Genomic DNA, 26,811 nt, shown 5'->3' with positions numbered 1-26,811 from the left:
CCCCTTTTCTGTAGCAAAACAACATATAAATATCCCAAAGAAGATGGTTACCGTGTTATTAACAATTCCCTACCCCCCTTCAAAAGAGCCAGAGAGAAGAGGGTCCAGCACCCGGTGCACAAAGGGTAGTTTGTTTGCCTTGCCGAGGAGGCGGCTGAGGGCAGCTCTAACAGCGGTTTACAGCCACTCAAGGGCTGTTATTAAGACGACAGAGCCAACACAGCCGGGGGTGATGGCTAAAGGGTCAGTGGGAGGGGCAGACTGAACCCAGGAGAACCTTATTCCCAAGGTAGAGGGATAGCACGGCCACTGGTCATCTTAAGGGAGGTGGGAGAGCTTTCAGCCCTGGAAGTTTTCAGACGTGGCTGTGGCTCGTGTAACCTGGTGTCCATGGGTTCCGCTCCGAGGGGGCCTTTGGGCTGGAGACCTCCAGAGGTCGCTTCCAGCCAACAATTCCATAGCTCCATAACCTCCACGTTAAATACTTGGCATTAAAGGGTGAAACTGCAGCAGCTCCTTCCTTTGTACTTCTGTACTTTCCCTGGAGCAGGGCAGAGCCCCCAGGCCCGCACCACCGCCCCACGCCAGCACCTCTGCAGCCTCCCAGCTGGAATACGCGGCTGTCCCAGCGCCGGAGGTCGTGCCCGCGGCCACACGGGGCTGTCCCTGCCCCCCGGGTGCTGCCTCCGGGCTCCCCCAGACGCGAGGTGCTGCTCCCGGGGGGTGATGGACGGTGGGGTCCGGCAGCAGCAGTGCCAACCCTTCCCCGCTTCCCCGCGCGTCTCCCCATCGCTGTTTGCCGCCCGGATCTCCCCACTCGGGTGAGCAGATGTGCGGCTGCCGCCGGAGACAGCCCCGCTCCCGCCCGGCGGAAGGATGCGCGCCGGGGCCGCATTTTCGCCGAGAGGAAGAGGCCGGCAGGTACCGGGGCTCGGCCATGCCCCGGGGGCCGCGGGGTCTTCCCTCAGCCGCCCTCTCCCCCGTGTGGGGCCGGGGCGGGGGCGCGGCCCGGCGCGGAGGGCGGGGGGCGGTGGCGCGGAGCGCCCGCCCCTCACAGCCGCGTCCCGCCCCGGCGGAGACGGGAGCCGAGCCCGCGGCAGACGCAGCCCCGCCGCGCCATGGCCGGCCGCCGCCTCCTGGGGCTGCTGCTGGCCTTCGCCGCGCTGCTGGGCGCAGGTAGGGCGGCCTGGGCCGGGCACGGCGGGGCGGCGGCGGGAGGGGGCGGCCCGGGGGGAGAGCGGGGCCCGGGGGCGCGGTGTGGTGTGCGCATGATCGCGGCGCCGGGCCCGGCCCAGGAACGGCGGAACCCCCCCCCCCGGTCAGGGGCACCCCGCGGGATGCTGCTCCTGAGGGATGCGGGGGTTGCGGGCCCCCCCCCCCCCCCGCCGTGGGGGCTTCTCGGGCTGGATCCTCCCCCGGTTGCACGGAGCCTGCCCCGGGAGGGCTCACGGGGCCGGAGAGATGCGGCCCGAGGAGGGGCCCCAGCTGGGAGGATGCACCCCCGGGGCATCGCCTCGGGGAGGGGGCTGCATCCTTCGGGCTCCACCCTGCGCAGAGCACCCCGACTCCGCAGCGGATGGCGAGGTGCCAGCTTGTGCATGAGGGCCGGGCCGCAGACGACCCTTGTCCCCCCTTCTTCTCCCGGACCCCACCCTGGGCTCTGTCCGCCTCCGGCCCCCCTGCTCCTGCTCCCCCCGCTCGCGATGGGGCCGGTCCCGCACCGGGACCCGCAGGCAGGGCCGCTCGAGCCCGGCGCTAGGTGACGGTGCTGGTGACGGACGCATCTCGGAGCGCAGCGTCTGCCTCCGGGTGACAGTGTCACAGCGATGCTTAAGATGTGCGATGCTGCAGGTATAAAGCTCTGGAGCAGCCCGGGGCTCAGCTAATCCTAAACAGAGGTAGTCATGGAGTCACCGCGAAAGGAGTTTGGGTTTATCTCTCTGCTCGCTGGGCTGTTGGATTAGCGGATTCTCTGTGTGACCCAAATTTGTCGAGCTGCTGGTTGCATTCTCACTCTTTTTTGGTCCCACTGTTATTTCTGCAGATCAGAATAGTCTAACCCAGAAATCGGTCCCAGCTGAACAACAACTAGGAAGGAAAAAAATTACCTTTTTTTTCAGGAGGGCAGGGAGGGAGACATTAAGATCAATGCAAACTCTTTTAAGGAAACAACTCTTTGTTTTCTTAAAAAAACGCAACAGTACTCTTAAAAAGATGTTTGTTTGAATTGAAAAGAAGGGTCCTTCTAAAGGTTATACAGAGAAAATAGACAGCAATTATGTAAAAGGGCCCAGGAAAGTTTTTCTAAACAAAATCTGTTGTTAGCTAGGAGGCACCCGGCAAGTGTAGACTGGTTAGATGATAGCATCAAAGCAGATAGTGAACCAAACCCCAAGTAGGTTTTGCTGTTGAAATAGATCAGGTTTTCCATGGGTCAGCCTGGAATTAGTTTGTTTGCATTTGGTACTTAGCTGTTTGTGCACCTGGAATGGTAACAGCATGGTACAGAGTTGCTTATGCTGACCAGGTTAGCGGCTGCATTTTTAATTGGTGGATATCTGCTTGACGGGCTGAGCTGAGATGGTGCATAAAGTCCTGATTTTAGGTTAAAATAAAAAAAAAAAATCTGATTAGTCAGTACTAAAGCTATTTGCATTCTGTGTTTTTCGCAATATGGGCAAACAAAAATGCTGTTCTTTTTCATTTTGGAGCTCTTGGGCTGCAGGGTCCAGCTCTTAAATATCATTGGCTGTGTTTGTATCAAAATGAATTTTACTGGAACATTCATAAATCATTCTTGCCAGCATGAGACTTCACAGGTAATTGAACAACATTAAGTTTGTCTCCTCTCCGAACTGCTTTAAATTGCCTCTGCATGGCAATCACTGTGCAAGGGGAAGCGGGCTCTGCACTTGCGACCTCTCCCGTGCAGAGCCTTGCCGACATGGGACACACCGAACCGAGGGGCTGGAGTGTGACACAGCCTTTCCACGTGGCCTCTGGTTCCTCCCCCGGTGTATTCCAGCAGTGGCTCTCGCAACCCGTCCTGGGGGCCTGCTCCTCCCCCCCCCCCCCCAAATGTGTTGGAGCAGTTCTGCAGTACCCTGGGAGAGCCTTGGGAATCCTTCCCCATTTGAGCACTGAACTGGCCTTTTGGATACCAGCACAACCTTCCTGCCATCATCCTGTACCCGTGGGAAAGTAACAGGTGATTGGAAGGCAGTGGGTTTCCCAGGCAGGGCGCTCCAATGCCATTTCTTCAGAACAGCAGCAATAGAAATCACACTTCGTCATTGCCTCTATTTCCCAGCTTGTTTTTTGCCTTCTTGTTCTGAAACAGTTGCTCCAGCAGTGTCGAAGGCGGCCTGAGGGCAGCCCCGTCTCTTGGAAGCTCGGAGATTTACAAATTATCAAGAACTTAGGATAACAAACAACATCGTCAGTACTTAGCATGATTCCTGCAACTGATGTCCAGATCCACCAGTGACACAAGACTGATGTGTGTCTTGTCTGTGACTGTCCAGTAAAGCAGGAGCAAACTTCACTTTTTAGTTGAAATAAAACGGCTTTGGGTTTCTCTTTGATCAAATTCTAGTGCATTTCCCTTCATTCATGACTGTGTGCTTCAGTGCCCTTCCCGTGGGCTCTCGGACACAGCCGTGCCGCATCCGTCTGTGCCTCTGAGCTCCCTCTGCCCACAGCCCGTCTGTCTGTGGCTGCAGTGCTGGAACCAGGCACTGCTTGCAGGGCACCAACCCATTTTCCAGTGCTGCTAAACTCTGGCGTATTCCCAGTGTGTTGGGAGGGCAGAAGCATTAAAGTATTTTGAGACAGTGGAGAAAACCAAACACCCTGCAAAGCCGCTTGGCTGCAGCCAGAGGCAAGCATTCCCTATGCCAGCACATTGCACGGTGTTTTAAATTCACAGATCTGTGGCTTTTCCCGAACGTAGTTATGGTTCATGTTTATGAGTCATCCAGGGATAGCCACGTGCTTGTGGAAAACAGTAAGATGGTCAAACAAGAAACTCTCCACCCTTATTGTTTTCCTCTCTCCTCTCCTCACTTTCATAAGCCAGTACAGAAATGCATGGATGTGTTTTCATGGAAAGCTGGCACATTTGACATCTGAGGGCTTTTTGAAGGGAGCACAAGGTTTCCCCTCGCAGGCCAGGCAGAAAGGGCACGTGCGGTTTTTGTGCTTTACGTTGTGTAAGAAAAGGTTGAAGAAAAACTTCACTCTACAAACGGCGATGGGTAGTTGGGCGTGTCCTCCACAGTTGCCGTCTCAGCACTGACAAGCGACTCTCTGTGTTGTTACACGTGTCTTCACAGGCAGTCTCACAGATCACCTTTCCTCTCGAGTGTGACTACAGTATCCCACCAGCAATTAGGATAACTACTTAAATGTGAAAGCAGTACTAGGCAGTATGATGAGCTGTATATAGTAACTGTTGCACCGCTGGCTGCAGTCACTGCGGGCGGCTCCCCTGCACCAGCTCCGCATGACAGTGCCCAACGGAGAGCACGGAGAAAGCAGACCGGAGCCATCTCTTTCCAGATGTTTTTTCAAGTGTCTGGACTCCACTTTGCACTGGGCAGACATGGATACAGCTGGCGGAAAAGGGGGTGCCAGTGCCAGGTAACCCCATGTCTTTGTGCCCCGTCACTTGCCAGGGTCACTTGACGCAGATGTGCTGCAGGAGTTGCAGGGAGGAATTAATTAGGAGCAGAAGAGAAAGGCTTGGTTTTGCATTGTTGTCGAAACTGAAGGAGATAGCAGCATTGTATAAAGCTGCTAAAAATCTTTGTTATACTACATTATTGTGTTATTAAAGTTATAATTACCAGGTATCAGCGGCGAGTCAAAGTAATACATTTAAAGAATAATTTTTACTTAGATAGTGTCTTTAGTGTGTATGACAAAGCAGGAGAAGCCAAATTGGTTTTCTTAGAAATTATCTCTGATCTTTGAACAAATATGCATTAATTAAATGTGCCATGCTCAGATATTTATGTACATAGCTGTGGAAATAATTAATTTCCATAGTTCTACTTGTATTTTGAAACTTTTTCTTCTACCAGCCTAGTGATAAATGTACTTGGAAATGGCTGTTTAACTCTTGGGGTCTTTTTCCCGCTCTAAAAAAATGTGATTTTTTCCTTCCATCTGTTGCAAACATTTCAGCCCTTAAAGCACATAAAACAGAAGTGCATATTGATCTCCTGAGTTGACTAGAATAAACTTTTAAAACTGCTTGGTTTAAACCCAGATTTGTTTTCTTCTTGGAAGACTATCTCCTGAAGGTTTAAGGCATTGACTTTACAATTAACTAAAGGAAAAACTGGGGTTTTATTAGACAGTGCTTCTGAAGCCACTCTAATAACAAAACATATGTTTAATAAACTACATAACACTGACGGCAAAGAGAAAACCTTTGCAATAATTCCTTTGTAAGTTGATTGATATAATTCACAATCAGTGGAAGTGCTCGAATAGAGGAAAACGGGAGAAGATGAACATGGCACATCAAAATGTAGAACATGAAAGGACTTTGAAAGGGAAACTTCAAAGTTGGGGATCCAGATGCTGGAGTCACTAGCTGTGATTTAGGATGTGAGCACGGGAATGTGACTGCTGAGGGAACAACACTTTTGAGAAGGAAATACAAGCCCGGTAGCCATGGCAAAGAGAGAGGTGAGCGCTGCCTCTGCACTCACAGGGATTTCAGTGGAGCTGCTCAGGGTCAGCTTTGGGTTTGATCTTCTGAGAGCTGAGCCTGCTGGTGCGATGGGGGCGAAGTTAATGCTAATACATATTTACAAAATTGCCTTGCAGTCACTCCAAAATCCTTTTCCTTTGCTTTTCAACCTTGTCTAGGAAACACAGAAACTTATTGTGGGAGGAGAATGGGGGCCACAGGCAGAAAGCTGATGCTGAGTGTGAGCTCTGCTTCCCTGAGTTACCCGATCACATGAGCAGCATCTTCAGGGAAGGAGAGGGCCAGGTTGCTGTAGGGATCTGGTGCTGTCACCACATACATACGTAAAAAACCCAAAGTGAGTAAAACCAGAGGCATTGGCAACATTTTAGAGGTGGTGGCTCAGACAGGGAGGAGGGATGCTGGGAACTGCATCATTCTGCTGTTGGAATGCTCTGCGGGCTGGTATGGGGTTGTGTCCAGCAAACAAGGTGCTGGGAAAAGAGAGCTGCTCAGCATTTTGTATGCCCATTGAAATGCTCTCTTTGCCTATGCACAAAGAAGTCTGGGTAAAAAGAACTCGTCAAAGTTGGAATAATCTTACTGAAATCCTGCTTCAGAAGGACACGCTTGGAGTTGGGTGTTTAGGGGTAACTGCAGCTCTGGCTCTGGGAGGGTAGAAGGTGTGGAGATCTACTTTCAGCTTTTTACCAGCTAGGCTCGTAGTTCAATGCTTTAGAAAGCCTCAGGCAGCCTAGAGAGGGAGCATGGGCAATCCAGCATTTCAGTAGCCCAGCAACAGAAGGCAGAAGCTAAACAAGCAGAAGAGGTTTCCAGCCCCAGCTGTGGATGGCAAAAGAGGTGCTTGTGCTGCAGAACAGATGTTAGATAGCTGGTAAGATTTTGAACAGCACATTAGTCTGTGTCCATAAAGCATTGTCTGCTGATGAAAGTGTTCTTTCAGGAGTAGGAGCTTGGGGAATGTCTCTATCGTAATGTCCGATCTCCGTATGATCTCTCTATGGGGTGAACGTGAGCAGCTTGGTGGGACACATCTCTGTGGTGACCAGACACCTCCAATCAGGTGTTCCTGCTACTGCAGGACTGGGATCATCTTTCCAGACAGTGAAATCTGAGTGAAAATAATGCCAGACTAATGTAGACTCTGTCTACCTCATTTGGAGTAAAAACCTCCCCAGGTCCCATCCTGCCATCTGGTACACAGCCTTTTTGCTGGGTTTCCACTACAGAGCCTGAAGAGGTAGAAAGACCCAGAATTGGTGCAACTTCACCTGGCACAGTTTGTTACCCTAGAAGTTCTTCTGGCCAGAGAATCACAGAATCAGTTAGGTTGGAAAAGACCTCTTGAGGTCATTGAGTCCAACCTGTGACCAAAGATGACCATGTCAACCACACAATGGCACTGAGTGCCACATCCAGTCTCTTAAACATCTCCAGGGACAGTGCCTCCACCATCTCCTTGGGCAGTCCATTCCAATGTTTAATCACCCTTTCTGTGAAGAAATTCCTCCTAGCGTCCAACCTAAAATCACCATGTAACCTTATGCAGAAGAGGCAACGCTAGGCACAAGAGGTTGCATCCCCCCAAAATCAAACCATCCCATCCCGGGTGGTGTTTCCAGCTGGTGCAACCTGCTCTGAGCCCCTGCTCAGCCCCACACAAAGCCCTGCTTCATGACCCAGCCACAGGCTAGGTTCTGCCCCAGGTGCTTCCTCTGGGGTGAGTGTTCAGCCTGGCCCCACTCGCTGGGCCCCAGCTACTGCTGCTGGTGACAGACTGTCTCTTGCACTGTCAAGTGACACTGAGCCCATTCCATTCAGTTCTGTGTAATTATTTGCCAAGAAACTGGAATTAGTTATTTCAGCCCCCTGCCCCCCACCCCTCCCCCTCACCCCCCTCCCCCGGACAGCACTAAGCTTTGAGCTCATGTATGCTTTTAAAAACACCCACAGTTCCCAAACATGTCTTTCACCTCATGCAGAAAATAGAGCATTTTTAAGTGAGGTTAAACATATGTTTGAAAAGAAAATGTATTTCTTCTTTCTATTTTGTAGTGATGGTCTTAACTGAGTGAATTATGTAGATACTTTCACAGAGAAAATCTCAGAGCCACAACAGTTTGCAAACAGTTGGGTTTGTAAGTGTTGGTGCTATTTCCTCTCCAAGTAGGGTCAGAGAGAGCAAGCGACCTGTTGCGGGATTTCTCTTTGAACTCAGTGAGCTCTTAAGTTTTATGTTTAAATTATTTCATGCTACATCAGTAGCACAGAGTGCTCTGATTATACAGCACCTGTTCCCCTGGTGATGGGGATGCAGCATGGGAAGTAGCAGAAGCTGGATACACACCCCAAAGTCTCCTTTTCAGAGACTTCTCCAAGCTCCTCTATGAAAGTGAGGAGCCAAACTCACCTTATTGAAAACAAGCTGTTGTAAAAGGCCGAGGGATGTGGCACAGCTTCCCTCGATGTGGGCGAGCCAGGAGGGGTGGGCTCACAGCTGCTGTCTGGGTGGTTAAAAAATCACCACCAGTTCCTGCACCGCCTGCTCAAAATTATCTCCAGCAGGTCTTTGGTGCTGCTTCCTACTTGGAGGGTGCAGCTCCCCACCCTGCCGTCTCTCCATGCTGGCTCCTTCCCTCGGCAGCACCACCTGGATCTGGGATGCTCCAGGAGCCGCAGAGCCGCATCACCCAGAGCACAGTGGGAGTGTGGGTGGGCGAGGAGGGTGCAGGCAGTGAGCAGCACGGGGTGGAATCTCAACTGCTCCCCACCTGACCCGAATACCCCATGTTTGCATGGGGAGGTGCTGTGGGAAGGCAGGGACAGCAGTGGCCAGGAGGGAGCCCTACAGTGCAGCTGTGGTGACAGGGCACACAGATCCCCTCAGCCAGAGGAGAAGGCTGAGCCCCTCCATGCCTTCCTAGAGCCCCGCTCCATCTGTCAGCATTGCCCAAGTCTTCATTCCCACCACTGCTCTGCTTCTGATTTTAAATAGCACAGTGTGACAGGAGCATCACATCCCAAGTGATGAATCAGCATTTTTACCGTGTAATTCCCTATTTACCTACTTTTAACTACAGCATCTTCTCTTGATCTTTATCTGGTGAGAATGATCTTTTTCCACCGGGAATCAGGTGATAAGCATTTAATCTCCTGCTTCAGTTTTCTTTGGGCTCATGCATCACTGACTTTGTCATCAGGTGTTCTTCACTGGATTATGAACAAAATGCTTTCATGCCACAATTTGTTGTCTGGTTGATAAACAGGCATCTTTGGCCATAGGCAAATGCGTAGTCATTACTTAATGTGTAAGCAGATATCAAATGGCTAATGTGAATGTACATTGTAATCTTTCTGGGTGGACAGCAGGCAGGAAAACACAGAAGCAGGTGTTGTGGTGTAATCCCAAATGGCAACTCAGCCCCACACAGCCATTTGCTCACATTCCCTACGTCAGGATGGGGGAGAGAATTGGAAGGGTAAAGGTGAGAAAACTCATGGATGGGGATAAAGGCAGTTTAACAGGTAAAGCAAACCAAGGAATTCATTCCCCACTTCCCAGGGCAGGCAGGTATTCAGCATCCCCAGGACAGCAGGGCTCCATCACCTGTAATGGTGACTTGGGAAGACAAACACCATCACTCCAAATGTCCCCCCTTGCTCCTCCTCCCCAGCTTTATGTGCTGAGCGTGGTGCCATATGGTCTGGGATATCCCCTGGGTCAGTTGGGGTCAGCTGTCCTGGCTGTGTCCCCTCCCAGCTCCTTGTGCCCCCCAGCCTCTCTCTGGTGGGGTGGGTGGGGAGCAGGAAAGGCCTTGGCTCTGGGTAAGAACTGCTCAGCAACAACAAAAACATCTCTGTATTATCAACATCATTTTCAGCACAAATCCAAACCACAGCCCCATTCCAGCTGCTATGAAGATAACAAACTCTACCCCCGCCAAAACCAGCATGTCCCCCAATTTTCAGCCCTGCACCCACAGTTATAGGATGAAAAGGAACTTGCTGTGTTTTTTGACCTTCACTAGGAATCTCAAACCAGATGAGCTGGGATCCATGTCTCCCACTCTCTGCCTGGTAAGGCTGAGTGAAGTCTGGGGGTAGGGCACTTGGGCACAGGGAGTACCAAGTGCCTTTGAGTGGTTTCAGCTCAAATCCTGCTCCTGCTCCCAACCTGCCTGTCCCTGACAGGGCTGGCTCTCAGCAGTGCTGCACCAGACCGTGGCTGTCTGGAGAAACCAGGCTGTTGCCTGCTGGGCGGTGGGATCATGGCACCCCCACGTCTCCCCTTCCCTTGCTGCCAGGGCAGTAATCCAGTTCACCAGCAGAGGCCTGCACGCAGCACCTACTGGGGACAAACCCGAGCCGAGGGTGACACTGTTGTTTTTTCCATCACTGAAAAGTCATCTTAAACCATTCTCTATCCTGTGCAGTTGGGTCAGTGCTAATTTCCCCTTGGCCTCTTGCAAAGTGACTGGGGTGTGGGAATAAAACAATGATGCTCTCCACATCCTTTCCCCTTTAGGTATATAAATTGTTCTTCCTTAAAAAAATCCCAAACAAACAGCAAAAAAGTGGAAGGGAAAACCAGCTCCCTTTCTTACCAGATACACCTTTAAGTTATTGAGGTTTACAGCTGGGGCATTTTCCCACAGTCCCAGGGAGGGTCAGAGGTTTGCAGAGCTCCTGTGAGGGCCGGGACAGGCTGAGCTCCCCCTGCCCTCCTTAGTCCTTGGCCACAATGTCCTGGTACCCACTCCAGGCATGGAAAGCTGGGCATCACCCCATCCTCATCACAAGTACAGAGCTGGACTCAGGCACACCCCAGAAGGGGGGGAACCTTAAATATTCGTGCTCTAAACCTTTCAGCTTTTTGCTCTGGGTGCAATTGATTGTGGACTAATTGAAAGCCGTTTTTGGCAGTGGTGCGGCAGAGCTCTCTTTGACACAAACCTCAAAGAACAGCTATCATATTAAAGTTGCTTAGAGAACATCACTTACTCCATGCACAGAGATGGCAGAGAGCCCTGGAAACCTGGAAAGCTTTGAGTGCTGATACTGAAGAAAACTGTTTGGATTGGCATCTTGTGTTGCCAGAGCAGGGCTACCTGGTCTCGGACTGTGCTGGGATGGAAGAGCTGCTGAAACATTTGTTTGTTGTGGAGTCAGAGGGAGGGCGCTGCTGTGGAGCCAGAGATGGGGCAGCCCTGACCATCAGCTGCCGGCCCAAGGCATTTCATGGGAAACCCCCACACAAAGTCTTTCCTGGCTGTGGTCCTGCTGACCTTAATGGAGATTTGTTTTCCCTCGGAGCTGTTCAGGGTTGCTGCTGGCACCCAGAGGTGTTTGTCTGTCTGTGATAGGGGCTCTCGGCTTTCAAGGGTTCCTTGCAGCCTCCATGCCAGCCCCTGGTAAATAGGGTGAGCTCTGGGTGAACCAGTTACCAGATGCAGCTGTTGGCAAAGAGAAGTCAAGGGCTCTTCCCTCTGTGGTTTTAAATCGTGCTATGGAGGAGTGGGAAAGGCTGTGCAAGAGGGCAGCAGATGAGAAACTCCTCCCTGCTGTGTTCTTTGTCTGGTATCTGCAGAGGGACCTACTGGCAGCTCCCAGTGTGGCTATGGCAGCAGAGGCTGAGCCCCTGGCTGCTCCCCTGGGGCTGTGGGACACGGCAGGGAGAGCAGGGTGGTGCTCCTTCTTTAGGTGCTTTGGAAGCAACCTGGAGGTCTGTCCTTCCACACCAGATGGGGAGAAGATGCTTTTGGACCTTTGTGCAGCCCTCAGCATGATGGAGGGTGGATGGCATTGCATCCCTTGAGCATCCAGTGTCTGGCCAGGCAGGTCCCAGTGACGGCTCACCTTTACTCACCAAAACTCACCCTTTTGGCCCTGCCCCACATCATGGTGCCAGTGATGTCTGCTGGGAAGGAGCCTGGTGCAGGCTGGTTTTGCTGGTCATGTTTTCCTCACCAGCTCCATCATCCCTGCTGAGTGTAGAGCTTATCAGGTGCCGCTGCCAAATAATTTATGTGATTCCTAGTAAGTCTGGAAATCAAATTGCAACAGACACCTGTTTCTCGCGCGGCTGCCCCAGCGCACAGAACCGCGGTGTTATCCTGTGGCTTAGAGCCCAAGTGAGGGGTGTTGCCCTGAGCTGCAGACTCCAGAGCTTGCACTGGGGCTGTGCTGCCTCTCCTGCCCTATCCCGGGGCACCGGCTGGAGGACGGGGCAGAGCTGGAGTTGTCGTGGAGCTGAGGTTCCCAGCAGGGACCCGAGGGCAGCGTAGGCGTTAGAGCCTGCACGGGTCAGGACAGCACTGCCCTGGCTGTAGTGGAGGCTTTTAGGCATTTCCCTTAATAGGTTTCAAACACAACCATCATCAGCCCCTCCACAAAGAGAAAGTCTTCATTATGCAAATTCTCATCTTAAAGCTTTATTCATGTGCTTCCTGGCAGGCTTTCCTTTAATCTCAAGAGCGAGATTGCTTGGAATTACCATATACCCTTGTTAATTGCATTAAAAAAAAAAATTCAGCAGAGGTTGTTTTTGCCATAATCAAGAGTGATTTTTGATTAGTACTTCTGAAAATCAAAATGTTTCACTGAGAATAGAGAGCAAGGACAGCAGCATTCCCTCATCCCCCACGAGGAGCAGGGGTCATCCCAGCTGGGGGAATGTGTCCCACTGCTCTTGACTGGTCATGCCCTGGGCTGGAGTGATGTACCCCCAGCATCAGCTGTTGGTCCCACTGCTGGGGTGGATGCAGGGGACTCTTTTCTCTCACACTTAGAGCCCTTCCACCCCTTGCCCTGGTAGGCTGCTGACAGCTTGTTTGTTCAGGGCAGCCAGTCTTCCCTGGCAGCAGCTGAGGAGATAGATTGGAAGTTCAAAGTCTGCTTTTTAAGGCAGAGCTGCCTTGAGGAGGATGTCTGAGCTGAGGAGGCAGCCTGGCCTGTCTGCAGGGAGCAGTGCAGCTGCACAGAAGCTGTCCTTAGCTACCTGCCCCACCAGGCACTGCTCCCAGAGACTGTGTGTGACACCCCAGCTCTGAGGAGCACTGCCCTCCCTACACACACACAACTGTGCTTTGGCCTTAGCAGTCAGCAAGAATTTGGGATTCACAAGTAAATATCCCACATGTTTGGCAGTAGCTGGGGCCAGTGGCCGGACAGCAGTGGTGGAGGCATCAGCAAGTCCAAAGCTCTGCTCTATCCTGACTGGGATCCCTGCTCTGGCTGGTGGTGTTGTGCCATTGCCTGCGCCAGGAGAGGTCCCCAGGGACCCTCGGTGGTGCCCCAGGTACCCCAGCTGCTGCAGGGCAGACCCGTGCCCATGGAGGAGCAGCCATTTACTCCCCACAGACTTCTGGGGCTGTGTCTCTGCTGAGATGGCAGAAACCCTACTGCGAGGATGCAGCCCAGAGGTCCAGCAACAGGGCTCTTCTCCCAAACTCCTCCTCCCCCAGTGCCCTGCCCAGAGCTCCCAGCACAGCTGTGGGTGCCCAGCCTCAGGGAACTGCCTGTGTGTGCCGACATCATAACTTGGAACCAAAAAGATGAGGTTGGTCACTGGGGACACCCTTTTGGCTACCTCAGCACTTGCTTTCCTGCTTTCCTGCTCCCCTGCCTGCTGCGTCGCTCCTAAGGTGGATGCATAAAAGTCAGGCTGTTGGAATTACTTTCTGCTGCCCTTGTACCTGCTTTGCATTCTCCCGTAATCTCCCGGGCTGTCAATCTTGTACCATCTCAGGCTCTCTATTCCCAGGGAAGCTAAACACATATATATTGCACAAAGAGATCCGTGGGCTGGCGCTAAAAATGGAATACACCTCGCTCTGACTGCTGCAGACGGCCTGGCAATATACTGGGTGTGAATTATGATACTGTAATTCAAGCTTTGTCAAACAGTGGGGCTTAATTAGAATATATATATAATTGTAAAAACTAAAAAGCTGACGAGTACAATTGTGTGTTTGAGCTGCCTGCTACAGAAAATAATGAGGAGAGAATACATTAAGGCACAAAACCCTTCTACCTTCAAAGAGCAGCTAGCTCTGATTAAAAATACCCCCGGCAAGGCGAGGGGACTCAGCAAGACGTGGGGGAGTCTGCCATGCTGGCTCGGCCATAACTCTCAGCCCTGTTCTACAGCTTCTGCTGGACACAGCTGCAGCCTTGGGGTCCCCCCACCTCCCCACTCTGGCATTGGGGGATTCATATTGGGTGCCATGTGATGTCCCAGCTTGGTCTCTTTGGATTGTCAGATTAAATAAAAATAGGGAAAATGTATCTAATTTGCCTATTCCCCCCTTGCCACGGAGCTGCAGTGCCATGGATGCTCCAGTGCCCTTGGCTGGTGGCACACAGGGCTGGAATTGCCCCCAGTTGCCCCTGGGGATGCGCATTTTCTCCCAGCAGTCAAAGAGCAGAGTTCTTTCAAAGACCCAGTGCAAGGGTAGCGAAAAAAAATAACCCGAACTAGCCTAGTCATCAGCCCTGACAAGGATCCCATACTGCTCCCCAGCACTGAGCAACCTGCAGGAGGGGTTTTGCATGTAACTGCTATTGTGGCCCTGTAATGGGTTGTAGGTGGGATGTCCTATGGGGAAGGTGACATGTCAGGCACGACCCTGACTCTGCCTCATGGGCATTGCAGACAACCTGTGCTGCAGCTCAGCAGCTTGTGAGTGCTGATGTGCAGGAATGGGCCCCAGCCTCTCCCGAAAAGTATAAATCCTTAATGTAAAGATACTGCGTGCTGTGCGTGGGTTCCCATCAGAGGATGGGCTTTGGAAGCTCCACTCCTCCACTGCTTGTGGAGCAGTGGCAGGGCCCCAGAAGCAAAGGAATTGCAGAGGACAGTGCAGAGCGCAGCTGTGCTGCCTCCAGAAAAACTGCATGTGCACGGTAAACGTGTACCAAGAGCTGGTGGGGTTTTCAGTGTCTGGCCATGAAATTCCAGATTTGTTGCCACTTAGTAAGTGAGTAAAACAACAAGGGGGGCATTCCAGTCTTCTCTGTCGGAGTGAGCAGGGGAGTTTGTGTGCCTGTGATGGCAACGCTCGGTTATTGATCCATAAAAGGTGTAATATGTCTCTATAACACCCTTTGCATGAAATAGAGATGTTGTCAGCTTCCATTAACTGGCAGTCTATTATTAATCCTTGCCAATGCCTAGGAGAGTCCTGGAAAAGGATGTCAGTTTGCCATGGACAGCATTGGGAAAGCCCTGGGTAGGGGGCTGTGCCAAGCACTGCAGCTCCTTGGGAAAGTTTTAGTGGGAAATTAGGTGCATTTGCAGTTTTCCCAACCCTCACTTGGGCAACATTCCCACCTCTCCCACCAGTGGGGGGAAAGCCCCCAGGATGTAGCTCCAGCCCAGGACACTTTACTGCAGGGAGAGTTGCTAAGAAGAGCTGTCATCAAACCCAGGGAGGTGTAAGTGCATCTCAGCCAGTGGGTCCAGTGAGCCCCCCAAAGCCAGGCGGAGGGAGCCCACTTTTTGGGACACTGTGTTTCCTGCAGGGCCCATGTCCCCACCAGGGGGGACATCTCTGTGCAGCCCCACAACCCCCACAGCCCTTCATTGGAACGTGTGAGCTGCACACACCCCCCAGCTGTGCACTCCCCCACTTGGTGTTTGGGCTCCTACACCGGCACAGGGAGGATACGCTGACACAGGGCTCAGCGTGCAGCAAGTCAGTGCCTTAATATTGACTTAATCATGGAGAGCAGAGGGAGTGAGGGAGAGGGAGGGGAGGGCTCCTGGCATAGTGATGCGAGTTGGTGCTGCCACCACATCCCTCCTGCCAGCTCACATAGTGATGGAACATTTCCCCCAGTCGGGTTGGTAACGCTTCTCATCCCGCCAGAGACGCGACGTGGGTTTCCCCTTCTGCCTATTTTTAAGCATGCTTTAAAATAGAAAGACAAAAATGACGGAGCCCTGTTGGTTCCTGAAAATCAGTAAAGACTGGGGAAAAAGCCATTCTGGGAAAGGAAGACTGCACAAAATTGTCAGACTGACAAGGCTGGGACACAGTGTTGGCCAGCACAGTGATGAGTGTGTTGAGTCTCAGCAGGGATGTTGGTGGTTTGGCAGCCCCCTGTGCAAGTCCTGGAGCTGGGCAGGTGTTTCTGAGCACTGTGGATGGCCTTGCACATTCCTGACTCTGCTCCTTTGCACTGACCACTTGTTAACCCTGCAGCTTCACCCAGGCTGTCAGAGCAGGAGAGCATCACCTGTCTCACAGTGCCAATATTTCACCAGCAATAAGGCCGAAGAGGGAAAGATTTTGGGAAGGCAGCAGAGAAGCATGGAGGGAGGCTGAGGGTGGCAGACACACCCTGCTGTGCTGAGCAAGAGGCTCTTCCGCATGCCTCTCCCTGTGGATTTCACACGGATTTTCCCTGCATCGCCCGCTGCCGGCCGTTCCTCCAGGCTCGCAGGGAAGCGTTGGCATCGCTCAGCTCGATGAGAAACACAGCGTGGGCTGGGACACTCATTCCTTACACACCCCCTCCAGCAGTGCCTAATGCCGAGCCTTTGCCAGGGGGGAGAAGCCCACAGCAACTTCCCAGCCCCAGCCCCTGCACGTACATCACCCACAGGGCTGCTGAGTGTACGTTTAACAGACAGCAGATGAGATGAGAGGTGATGTGTGAGTAAGTGGAACTGGAGCTGCAGCTGTTGCAGTACTTAGTGACCACTCTCAGTAGAAGTTTTTCACTGAAATGCGGATACCTGCTTTCTGATGGACTGGTGCCTTCCCATTGTTGTTGTCCTTGTCAGTAAAGCTTTAAATTTATTCATGAAGCACACTGGAGCTCAGGTGGCAATAGCTAAATCCATTTAGCAGTAGGAATAAGAGGAAAGCCATTTTAATGTTCTCTTGCAGTGCTGCAGTACTTAGCAAACCCAAAGGATATTAATTACTCAGCATGCTCCGAGATGTAAAAGCATGAATTTATCAAGACAAATACATTCAGAACTGGGGTAAGTCAACAGTAATTAATGCCATGCAAAAAAGAGACAGAGAAAGGAAGGATTAGCTGGCCCTGTTGCAGGAGAACATGATGAAGCCCTGAGTTATTCCTGGGATATGGGACTAGAGTTGTGGTGAGGCATCTCTAACAAAAAAATTGGCATGCGCCTGTCAGATATGGCCCTGGGATGGGGGGTTTGGTCCTGTTCACATTTCCAAGGCAGAATGATGCAGGCAGCCTCTGAAATGCTAAGTCGTGCTTGGCAGCCAGCAACAGCTTTTTCATGCAAAGCCTTTGATGTTGGAAGGTACTTGAGAAGAAAAGGGGCATAGGGCTTTTTTGTTTGTCACTGAATTTGTCTGCACTGTCCCAATGTTTTCATGGTGTTTAGCAAACATATAATTGTGAGCACAGCCAGAGGTGAGTGGCAGCTCGAGAGATGAATTGGTAGGCTCTCCTTGACAAATTTAAGCATAACATGTGTCTTTATACTGCATCCATTAGGGCAGACAAATGGAAAGTCCAGAGATGACTGCTCTGCAATTTAACAGTCACAGCATTTGGAGAGGGCTGATGCGTTCCTCATCACCAGTGTTGGGTCAGGCTTGGAAAAAAACAGCAAAAAACTAAAGCAATTTGAGCAAACAAGTCTAGCCATGCCTTATTTAAAGGTGGTTTGCTCAGTGTGGAGTGAGTACAGCCAGTGCTGATTGTTTTTCTTCAGGTCATGGGGATGACGCAGATGACTTCAACCTAGAAGATGCCCTGTTTGACCCCGTCACCAAGCGACGTAAGTCACATTTACACATTGTTTTAAAGAGGAGAAAACAAATAGATGTTAATGGATGCGATTTGTTTTTGGGATCTGGTGCTGGTGGGAGGGTGGTAGAGGATACAACTGCCTCATCATCTCTGCCTGGGAGATAACAGGGTCTGGGTTTGCAGACAGGTGTAGCTGGGGACAGTCGTGGAGGAGCTGGCTGCTGACCAGGTGCCCTTTGCTTACTGACTCCTGTGAGGAACCACAGAGACACAGCACACCTGTGCTCTGAGGTAGCAATGGCACTGAACTTGCCCTTTTTGCTTCCTTGCATTCCTCAGTAACACCTACCAGCAGGCCTGGCCCCGTTGGCCTGGAAGCAGTGCATCATCCACTCCCTTCCCCAGCTCGGGGGGAACAGCTCGCTGTGCCCAGCCAGGGAGGGGCAGCACCGGGTCCTTCCCTGCTCCCATGGCAGTGTGGTGCCTGGGAAAGCAAAGTTAGGGCGCTGCTTTGCTGCAGTTCCAGTGTAGCCCATCAGTTAAAGGAAGCTCACTTCCTTGTGGGGGGCCTTGCTGCTGGCATTCAGCATTCAGTATTTGGTGTTTTACACCCCAAGGACCAAACCTAACTGCCAGCAGCTGAGGGATGGGAGAGGCTCATCTCCCTCCCTGGGAAAGGTCACACGCCTGCCCCCAGTGCCAAGGGCTGAGCCCAAGACCACTGTGCACCCTCACACACCTCTGACTCCCTTTGCTACCCAGCCACGGAGATGCTGTGGCAGAGATGCACACTCCAGCACCCAGGACCCCTTGCTGCCCAGCCCTCGCAACGCAGTTCATGGTGACTGTCCCCAGACCCAGCACCTGGCGGGGCAGCAGCAGGGATTGCTCCATGAGCAATGCTGGATCCTGGGATCGTGCAGAATAAACCCACATGTATTGAAGGGAAAGCTGTACCAGTGTTTGAAACCTCTTGTGCTGTAGTCTAACAACACACGGACACTTGTGCTGTGTTACTTTGGAGTTTATGTGGAATATGGGATCTCTCTGCAGCTCTCCTGCAGTGTGCCAGGATAGGCCACGGGATATCAGACTTGGTCACAGGGCTGATGCAGCTCATCTAGGATTTTTCAAGCCCTTTAATGTAGCATGTGAGGAGACATGGTTAGAAATGACTAATGGCCACCTCATGTGAAGAGAAAGTGGTGTTCCCCAGGCTGGAGTCCCAGCAGTGGGTGAAGGGAAGAGGCAGCACTGTCCCCATGGCCTCTCCAGCTGCTGCATCCCACTTTGGATTCATGGTGTCAGCCCCAGAAAAAAGCAAACCAAGGGTCTGGAGTTGGGTCACATCAAACTATACCAGCATGCTGGAAATGAAGCCCAGCAGCACCACTCCAGTGTAATGGAAATTAATGGGAATGGAGCAGCCACAGCTCTTGCTCATGATTTATTCATATACTTGGTAATGCCAGCCACTATTAATAGGCAGTGGTTTCCATATTGCTCCCTCCCTCCCCCCTCAAAGGCTGGCTGTAGCTTGTTTTAGCCCAGGAGCAGCCAGGGGGGCTGGGATCTGAGTATCAGGGTGTCATTGACAGCCCTCCAGCTGACAGGGAACCTCCTGTGCGTAACACAGCACAGGAAATTATCTGTCATTGGACTGACTGACCAGGCCAGGGACAATAAAACATTGGCAACTCACTGCTGGTTTCCATGCTGTTCTGTACAGCATCTGTCCTTGCCTGTCTGCCGCTGTACCCAGGAGCCTTAGAGCAGATTGTTGCAGCTCCCTGCTCTCCACCTGGGATGGGATGCTGGCTTGGCCCAAGGCAGCAGTGTGCTATGGAGCACTGGGCTCCATTCTCATCTGTGGGCAGTCCTGTGGGACATTGCATGCAGGGTGTTCATGGTTCTGTGCCCTGAGTTTACAAATGCAGATGTCAGAAAGTTGTGGTGAAACCTTTGCCATTTATTCTCAATCCACAGGTGACATTTTTGGTGATGGCTATGACTAACACTTTTCTTCCCCATCTGTTTTGTCACAGCCACTCCCAAGGGCCCCAGAAAGCCGGCAGGTGGGACAGGTGAGACCTTCTTGCATGCACATTATCGCAGCCCAGTGTGGGGTGCACTTCCCGTGGGATTGAACTGTGTGAGTCCCCGTGGGCTGCCCGTGTGTGGCTGGGTGCTGCTGCCTCAGCAGCTGCTTTGGGACCCCTTCTCTTGCCTTAGGGAAGCTGGAGCTGGTGTGTGCACATGCACTGCTCCTGTGTGGCCAGAGAAATGCAATATTGATATTTCTGTCCATGCTGAAGGTGAGTGGCAGCGGAGCATTTACAGCCAAGGCAGAATTTTGCACACTTTGCAGTATCCTAATGGAGAAGACACAAATCACTGCTCAGCTACACAAGCACTTTTGTTCCTATCTGCTGGAAATGAAGCCCAGCAGATAGGGCACCTGCTAGTTTTCCTTCCAGGAGGAAGTCCAGAGGATATTTTCCTTTTTTTTTAATTCCAAGATACCCCCAACCTCCATGTAAAGTCCCATCTTGGTAACACTTCCCCATCCAGGGAAGAGTGGGTCTCCGGCTGTTTGTGCACATCAAATGTGCTGGCTGGCCGGCTCCCAGCAGTGCTACAGCTGAGGAAGCTCCCTTAAATTCACAGGAGTTTTGTTGCCAGCTGCTCCTCTGGCTCAGTTCTGGCCAGAGAGTCCCTGTTAAATACAGCACAGTCACAGGAGCCGAAGTTTGCTCCTCCAACCTGGCTGGAGGAGCTTGCAATAAACTGCATCAGGGGAGCACTCAGAAGTGAATCCACTCACCCCTGCATGAAGATCTTGGCACAGATTTAACCAATTTCAGCTGTCTGGCTCCTTGGCCACCATGGTCTTTGCTAGGGACAAGAAAAGCCAAGTGCCAGAGGCACGTGCAGGGTCAGTGTTTGGATCAGAGCCCGAATGAGAGGTTGTTCGATCCAGTAAACTCTCCCTTGGAAATGGACACATGCAGAGGCTGAGGCTTTGTCTCAGCCAGTTGCTTCTTCCCCAGGGAGTGTTTTCTGGATGAGTGATGGCACTGAGAGGCTCCTGCAGTGGACTCCTGTGCCCTGGCCCCTCTCTGTGCATGCCCTGCTCAGCTCAAGGTCACTCATGGGTGGCTGTGCAGGGAGCAGCGTCCCAGCCACTGGCTCAGTCCCACAGTCCCTTCTCATCTGCACCAGCTCTCAGGAAATGCTGCAGGTACCAGCAGGACTCCCCCAAAAGTGAATTATTTTGGGGTTGCTGGGGCTGGGCAGCAGCCACAGCTTGGATGGGGAGAGTGAAATGGTGGCCAGGCTTTTCTGAAGCTTTTGTGATAGGTCACGATTGAGCAGCAGAGTGGCTGGATGCCCTTTCCAGCTCTAGCCTGACATGGGAGCCCCTGGCAATGGTGCAGCATGACGTGCACAACACCCACAGAGTGGGGTGTGTGCCAACAGCCTTGTGCTGTCCCCACAAACAGGAGTTTAACAATCCCTTCTCTCCTGCAGACTTCGATTTGGCTGATTACTTTGACACGCCTGTGGAGACTACCACCAAACCAGCCAAGCCGACTCCCAAGCCCTTCCCCAGGCCAGGGAAGCCAGGTAACACAGAGCTCCCCGCAGGCTCGAGCATCCTCAGGACACCCAGGGGGAGTGAGTGGTGCTCCCAGTGTCAGCTGAAGCTGTGTAAAGACCAGAGCACTGAACTGGTCCAGTGCAGCCCCAGTCTCCCGGCGGGGGGGGGGATTCCCTCCCAGCACTCATCTGAGCCCACATTTCAGAGGGTAGCGTCATTTTGGTCTTTTTTTTCCTCCCTTCAGACAACAGCTTTTGGGATGGCATTCGCACCACCACAACCAAGCAGCCAAAAACAACAAGAGCACCTCCTAAGCGTAACCCAGGTGAGCATCATCTCCAGAGCCCCTGCTGCTTCACCCCAGCTCTGCTGCTGGCATGGGGGGAGGATTTGGGATGTGCCATGATGGTGCCACTGCCCTCATCCCAGTATTTCCAACCTCTGGTCTGTTTGCTAACCTGAGACACCTCAAGAAAAAAACAAATATCAAAAACCACAGAGAAGACAGGGCATCTGGGCATTACCCTGCGCTTCCTGGCCCATGTTTCATTCCCATGCCTGCTGGAAGGCTGTGAGCTGCCTGTTCCCCCATCATGGTACAGCTGTGTTGGGCTCCACTGGCACACACCCACAGGCTCAGGGCACCCTGTCAGCTGGGTGTTCGGCTGCCTGCCCGGGCAGGGTTTTGGCAAAAAGTGCTCCCAGGCTTAAAAAAAAAAGAAAAAAAAAATTTGGACTAGAATAAACTCAGGAGTGCACTGGTGGGAGGGCTGGGGAGCTCAGTTGGCTCTGTGCCGTGGTTTTAGCTGCTGTTTAGCAGAGACAATATCCTCTGTCAGAGCCAGGCTGCTCAGGGGACCAACTGAGCATTCACAGAGGAAAAGAACTCCAAGGAATCAAGTCACAGGCTGTTCTAGCCAGCACGTGAGCATGGTGCAGCCACCTCCCTTCCTTCCACTGACTGGGCCCTTGGGGCACCAGTTTGGCTCTGACTTTTCCTAGTGGCCTCATTTATCTGATTACCTGGCACTCCAGCCATGGGGACACTGTTTCTGCAGGAAGGACATGATGTTTCCTACCACAGCAGCGTGGGGGCATGGAACAGGGTAGGTTTGGAAATCTGCCAGGAGGCTGCATAGCGGAATTGGAGATACTTGTGTCAGGGGTTTCAACTCTTTCAACAGTGCTTTTCCCTGATTAATGAATTAATTGCAGAGTTCCTCAGCCTGTCACCACACTGCTAACCCTGGTCTTGTTTTCTAGAAAAGGATCCTATGGATTTGGACTTGGCTGATGCCTTTGATGATAAGAACGATAGGAAAGATGGTGGGAGGCCGGATGTAAGGCCAGGTGAAGGTAGGCTGACCTCTCCTCTCTGTCCTGCTTGCTACCAGCCCGGCTGTTCCCTGGGACCTGCAGGAGATCCTTCCCAGCTCTTCACTGTCAGACACCATTCCCACCAAGTGATGGGATAAAGAGAAACAGGCACTGCCTGGTCCAATGTCCTGCCCACGGCCAGCATCCACCGCCCCTGTCCTGCCCACCCAGAGTGGGGACGTTTCCACAGGCAGCTTGATCCTGGGGAGGGAAGGAGCCTCTTCCTCACTGGTTCAAGGCAGAAGGGGACTCTTCCTAATGACTTGCACCCTGTCTGTGTGCAGGTTTTTTTCCCCAGGGTCTCTTCTGATCCATTAAGTTGTGGTGGTTGTGTTGAGTTCCTCCATCCCCGTAGCTGACAGCTCTTTAACCGAGGGCATGTGCTGCTGGGGTTCACAGTCACTGCCAGGGTGTAAATCTAGAGCAGGCTCAGGTCCCGGCTCCACTCTGGGCTGGGAGGGTTCTTTTTCCTTCTCTGAAATACTCCAGTGAATGAATCATTTGTCTGTGAGGATTGTTCCCCTGAGCACTTGAGCTGGGAAACAGACTTTGCACGGCTGGTTTATTGACGTCGGGATGGCCGTATACCCTGCTCGCACGCGTAATTAACAGGCAGGTATTTTATTACATTGTATTAACTAGGTGACTTGTCTGCACTTTGGTGTTCTGGGTTTGCTGAGGTTTCAGGCTCCTGCAGGAAAGGTTGAGGCGTTGAGCTGCTGGAACGTGGCGCTGGCCACAAACCAGCACACGCGTTCCCCCGGCATCGCTGCTCCCTGGACTGCCTGGGACCTCTCCAGGCTCTGGCATAGTCAGGGCTTTCATTCTTTTCACACTCATTACTGAGCCCATAAATCTGTGTTTTGTGGTAAGCTGATGAATAAGGCAATCTCTTCCAGGCTGTTAAGGCAAAGGAAACCCTTCCCAAGACACAGCATCAGAAGAAGAACCTTTTGCTGTCTTGGCCTTGGATCTCTGCTCCCATCACACACCTTGCTGCACCCCAGGGCTCCCTCTGGGACTGGAGCTGAGATGTGCAACAGCACCACTCATTCAGCTGCAGATTCACAGACCTTGTTTCTCTGTACTTATCCTGCACTAATTAGACTTGCCCACTACAAGATAACTTTTTCACCTGTACCAAAACATGCTGGTGCTCAATTTTTCCCCTGGACTGCTCTGTCCCTCTGGGAAGGATAAGGGTCAGCTCCTGCCTGCAGGACCCCAGGCCCAGCTGGTGCTGCCAGGGGCTCACTGGTCCCCAGCAGCATGGCCACAGTACACACAAAACACTTCTTCCTGCCTCCTCCCCTGCCAGCCAAGGCTGAGCACCAAAACATTTCATGAACTCTTAAATACATCAGTCACTTCAGTTAAAAAAATACAGTAGCATTTAAACTAGTCAGTTATTACCTTTTCTATGACCTTAAAGTAATTCAGGGTTAACATCTGGTAATTGCGAGAGAAACAGAATTACTTTTTGACCAGTCCCAGTTCCCCACTGGGGATGGAGCAGCCCATGATCCCAACCTCCAGCACAGCTGTGGCTCCCTCAGGTGCCAGCCACTGTTTGTTCCTGTTCCTTTTAAAGGATTTTCAGATGATGACCTGGCCAGCATTGTGGACGGGGGCTACAGCCCAGACAAGAAGAAGGGTAAGTGGTGACCTGTGTATGGTGGTTTTCTTTAGCAGTCATGGCTCAGGGTTACCCCCAGCTTTTAGAAAGAGCCCTGTGCAGAGCAGTGCTCAGCTCCATGGCAGGGGCAGAAGGGGTCTCAGCCATGGAGACAAGGGAAAAGCTTTTGGCCTCCCTGGTCATGCCTGGTGCCAGCAGTTGGAGGTGCGTAGTTTTGATTCCATGGGGGCTCTGCAGCTCCAGCTGCCACCAGGACAGACAGGACCTGTGCCTCCCCTGTCACCTCGAGGGCATCCTGGTGCCATGAGCGGGTACATGCTTTCGTTTGCCTTCCACCAGTGTTTGGAACAAGGGGGAAATCCAGCAACAATCAGATAAGCCTGGGCGTTCACAAGGATCCACAGTATTAAATATTAAAAGCAGTTGCATAAAGAGCTGAACACCATGAGCCAAATCAACATTTAATAAATCCCTGTGCCAAGGACAAGACACATCAGAGGCATTAATACAATGCTGACCTGCTTCCATAAATTCCGGATGTGACTTGGCAAGGGCTGCAGTTTCCAGTGCGAGCAGCTTCTCCTCCCAGCCCAGTTTCTCCAGGGAAGGCGATGTCAAAATAGACTTCAAGCCAATTGAGGGTTCCCTAACATGATGGAACTCAGCCAGTCACCTCCTGTGACTGCCACCAGTGTGCTCTGTAACACTCTGACAGCCCTTCAGGTGTTCCCTTAATGCTGAGGAGTGGAGGTGTAGCAGCTTCAAAGCCCTGTGAGAAACAAAAATGAGCAGCCCAGCAGAGTGTGGGGCAGCAAATGCTGCATCCCATGGGGGGCATCTGCCCACCCCCAGCCCAGGGCTGCACTGCCACCCCCCTCCTGTGTCCCCTCCCTCCCAGCACAGCAGTGGGGGCAGCAGAGGGGTGCAGGGGCACTGACGGGATTGTGTCTCTGCAGGTGCCAGCGGCAACACCGACAACGACAACAGAGGTAGGTGCCACCATGGCTGGTGGGATGGAAGGGGTGGTGCGTGTGCCCATCACAAAGCTCTCTCTGTGCCCCACAGGGACAGGGATAGAGACAGGGACAATCGCCGGCATTGCCAGCGGCCTGGCCATGGCGCTCATCGGGGCTGTCTCCAGCTACATCTCCTACCAGCAGAAGAAGTTCTGCTTCAGCATCCAGCGTAAGTCCTTCCCCAGGCACCTCGAGGCACACAGCAAGCACACAGCTGTTCCACCCTGAACCCCACTGCCATTGTCCACCCAGTGCCCCCCAGCTGGCAGAACAAAGCCCCAGCCATGGGTCATTGGGTCCCCCCATGTCAGGCTTTCAACAGACAGGAACCCACCAGCAGTGACAGCCCCAGGACCCACTGCCACCCCCAGGGCTTACGCTGCCCCTCACACCCCCCACAAACACAGCCCAAGACCAAACCACCAATACCAAACACAGTCAGTATGAAAAAAGCCATCCCACCCCAAAATAAACAAACCAAACCCCCAAAAATCTCAGCAAGCCATAAAAACTCACCAGGCAGCAGGGAAGGAAGCAGGGGCAGTGTCGGCATCTGGGGCTTCAGCCCACTGCACCCTCAGCAGGTGTGTGACAATCATTGCAGTAAACTGCAAATTAAGCAGCAGAACTTAGTATTCCTATAAAACACCTTTTGCATGAGCTGCCCCTTAAAGCTGCTTGGTGCAAGCACTGCAGGAGGGTCCTTACAGCCTCAGCCCACAGCACTCACCTGGCCATGGTGGGCTCCTGCAGTTCTTCATGGGAGGGAGGCTGCAAGCAGCTGGGAAAAGCTCTTTTTTAAAATTAATCTATTGAAATCTCCTGTGAGTCCTGTTTGCTCTAGGGAAAGGGTGTTTGGGGTTGGAAATTTCTGCTGGAATCGTGCTATTTTCCCAGTTGTGCCTGAAACAAACAGCATTTTGGTAAATTAGATCAGCAGGAAAATCAAATGAATGTGATGGAATGAAACACCCTTGTATATTCCCCTCACTTAAATGATATTTTGGCAAGAATAAATAATAAAAAAAAAAGGAGTAAAGGCTTTGATGAGGGGGAAGCTGAGAGACACAAAGCCCCAGAAAGGCAGCAGGAAATTAAAGTTAATTATAAAGGAGGATTAATTTAAGCCATCAGACATGGCATGCTGGGCTAATGTCAGGCCTTAGATGCATTGCAATGCATGACAGAAATCTAAGAGCCGTCAGCCGCTGCAAAAGTGGCTTTTTATTGAAAAACATAAATTGCATTTGGTGTTATCCCAGCAAAACACACGTCTGGGTGGAGGCAGTGGTGGTGTGCAGTGACCACTCGCTTGACGCATGGAGGAACAGGCTCGGCGCTCTCTCTGTCCAGCTGTCCTTCAGATTTGAGTCTGTCCCGAGGAGCATTTGCTGATGATTCCTCTAAAGGACGTGCACTACGCTGCCAGGGACTCTGCATCCCACTTTCTTTTCTTAACACCTCACCTCGCACTCACCAGCCGTGCCCTGGGCTGTGGCTCAGCCTCAGGCGTCCCTGAGCTCTCGCTGTGCCCAGGAAGAGCGGGAGCTGCACCTCTCCTGCCTCCACAGCTTGGCCAGCTGCTGGCTGCAGTGTCTCTGCTGGCTTAGGGACTTCATGGGGGTTTTCTAGCCAGTTGCTAGAACCCTTTTTCTCCTATGCCTCGGAGGCAGCAGCTGCCCCATTGCTACCTGAGGCTCCCATCACATTCCTT

General features: G+C 52.2%; 2 protein-coding genes across 4 annotated transcripts in view; one reads left to right on the top strand and one right to left on the bottom strand.

Annotated features, from left to right (window-relative positions):
- Positions 1-1,056: 1,056 nt before the first annotated feature.
- The window catches only part of CD99L2 (CD99 molecule like 2), a 31,136-nt gene continuing 5,381 nt past the window's right edge, over positions 1,057-26,811 (top strand). The window contains exons 1-9 of the mRNA XM_082289284.1: positions 1,057-1,176; positions 17,430-17,495; positions 19,513-19,551; positions 20,999-21,094; positions 21,313-21,393; positions 22,332-22,424; positions 24,037-24,099; positions 25,038-25,070; positions 25,147-25,266. Of these exons, the coding sequence (XP_082145410.1) occupies positions 1,119-1,176; positions 17,430-17,495; positions 19,513-19,551; positions 20,999-21,094; positions 21,313-21,393; positions 22,332-22,424; positions 24,037-24,099; positions 25,038-25,070; positions 25,147-25,266 (649 nt within the window). The 5' untranslated portion in view covers positions 1,057-1,118. The remainder of the gene's footprint in view (positions 1,177-17,429; positions 17,496-19,512; positions 19,552-20,998; positions 21,095-21,312; positions 21,394-22,331; positions 22,425-24,036; positions 24,100-25,037; positions 25,071-25,146; positions 25,267-26,811) is intronic.
- The window catches only part of MTMR1 (myotubularin related protein 1), a 54,857-nt gene continuing 52,562 nt past the window's right edge, over positions 24,517-26,811 (bottom strand). For all 3 annotated transcript variants that reach the window (XR_014226752.1, XR_014226753.1, XR_014226754.1), the window contains 3 exons: positions 25,828-26,000; positions 25,614-25,705; positions 24,517-24,850 (listed from right to left, as the gene is read on the bottom strand). The gene's annotated coding sequence lies outside the window, so the exon portion shown is untranslated. The remainder of the gene's footprint in view (positions 24,851-25,613; positions 25,706-25,827; positions 26,001-26,811) is intronic.

The sequence above is a fragment of the Coloeus monedula genome (genome assembly GCF_965178545.1).
Source record: "Coloeus monedula genome assembly, chromosome: 12".
NCBI lineage: Eukaryota > Metazoa > Chordata > Aves > Passeriformes > Corvidae > Coloeus > Coloeus monedula.
Note: the sequence above shows the minus strand (reverse complement) of the source record. Positions and strands in the feature narration are given on the sequence as shown.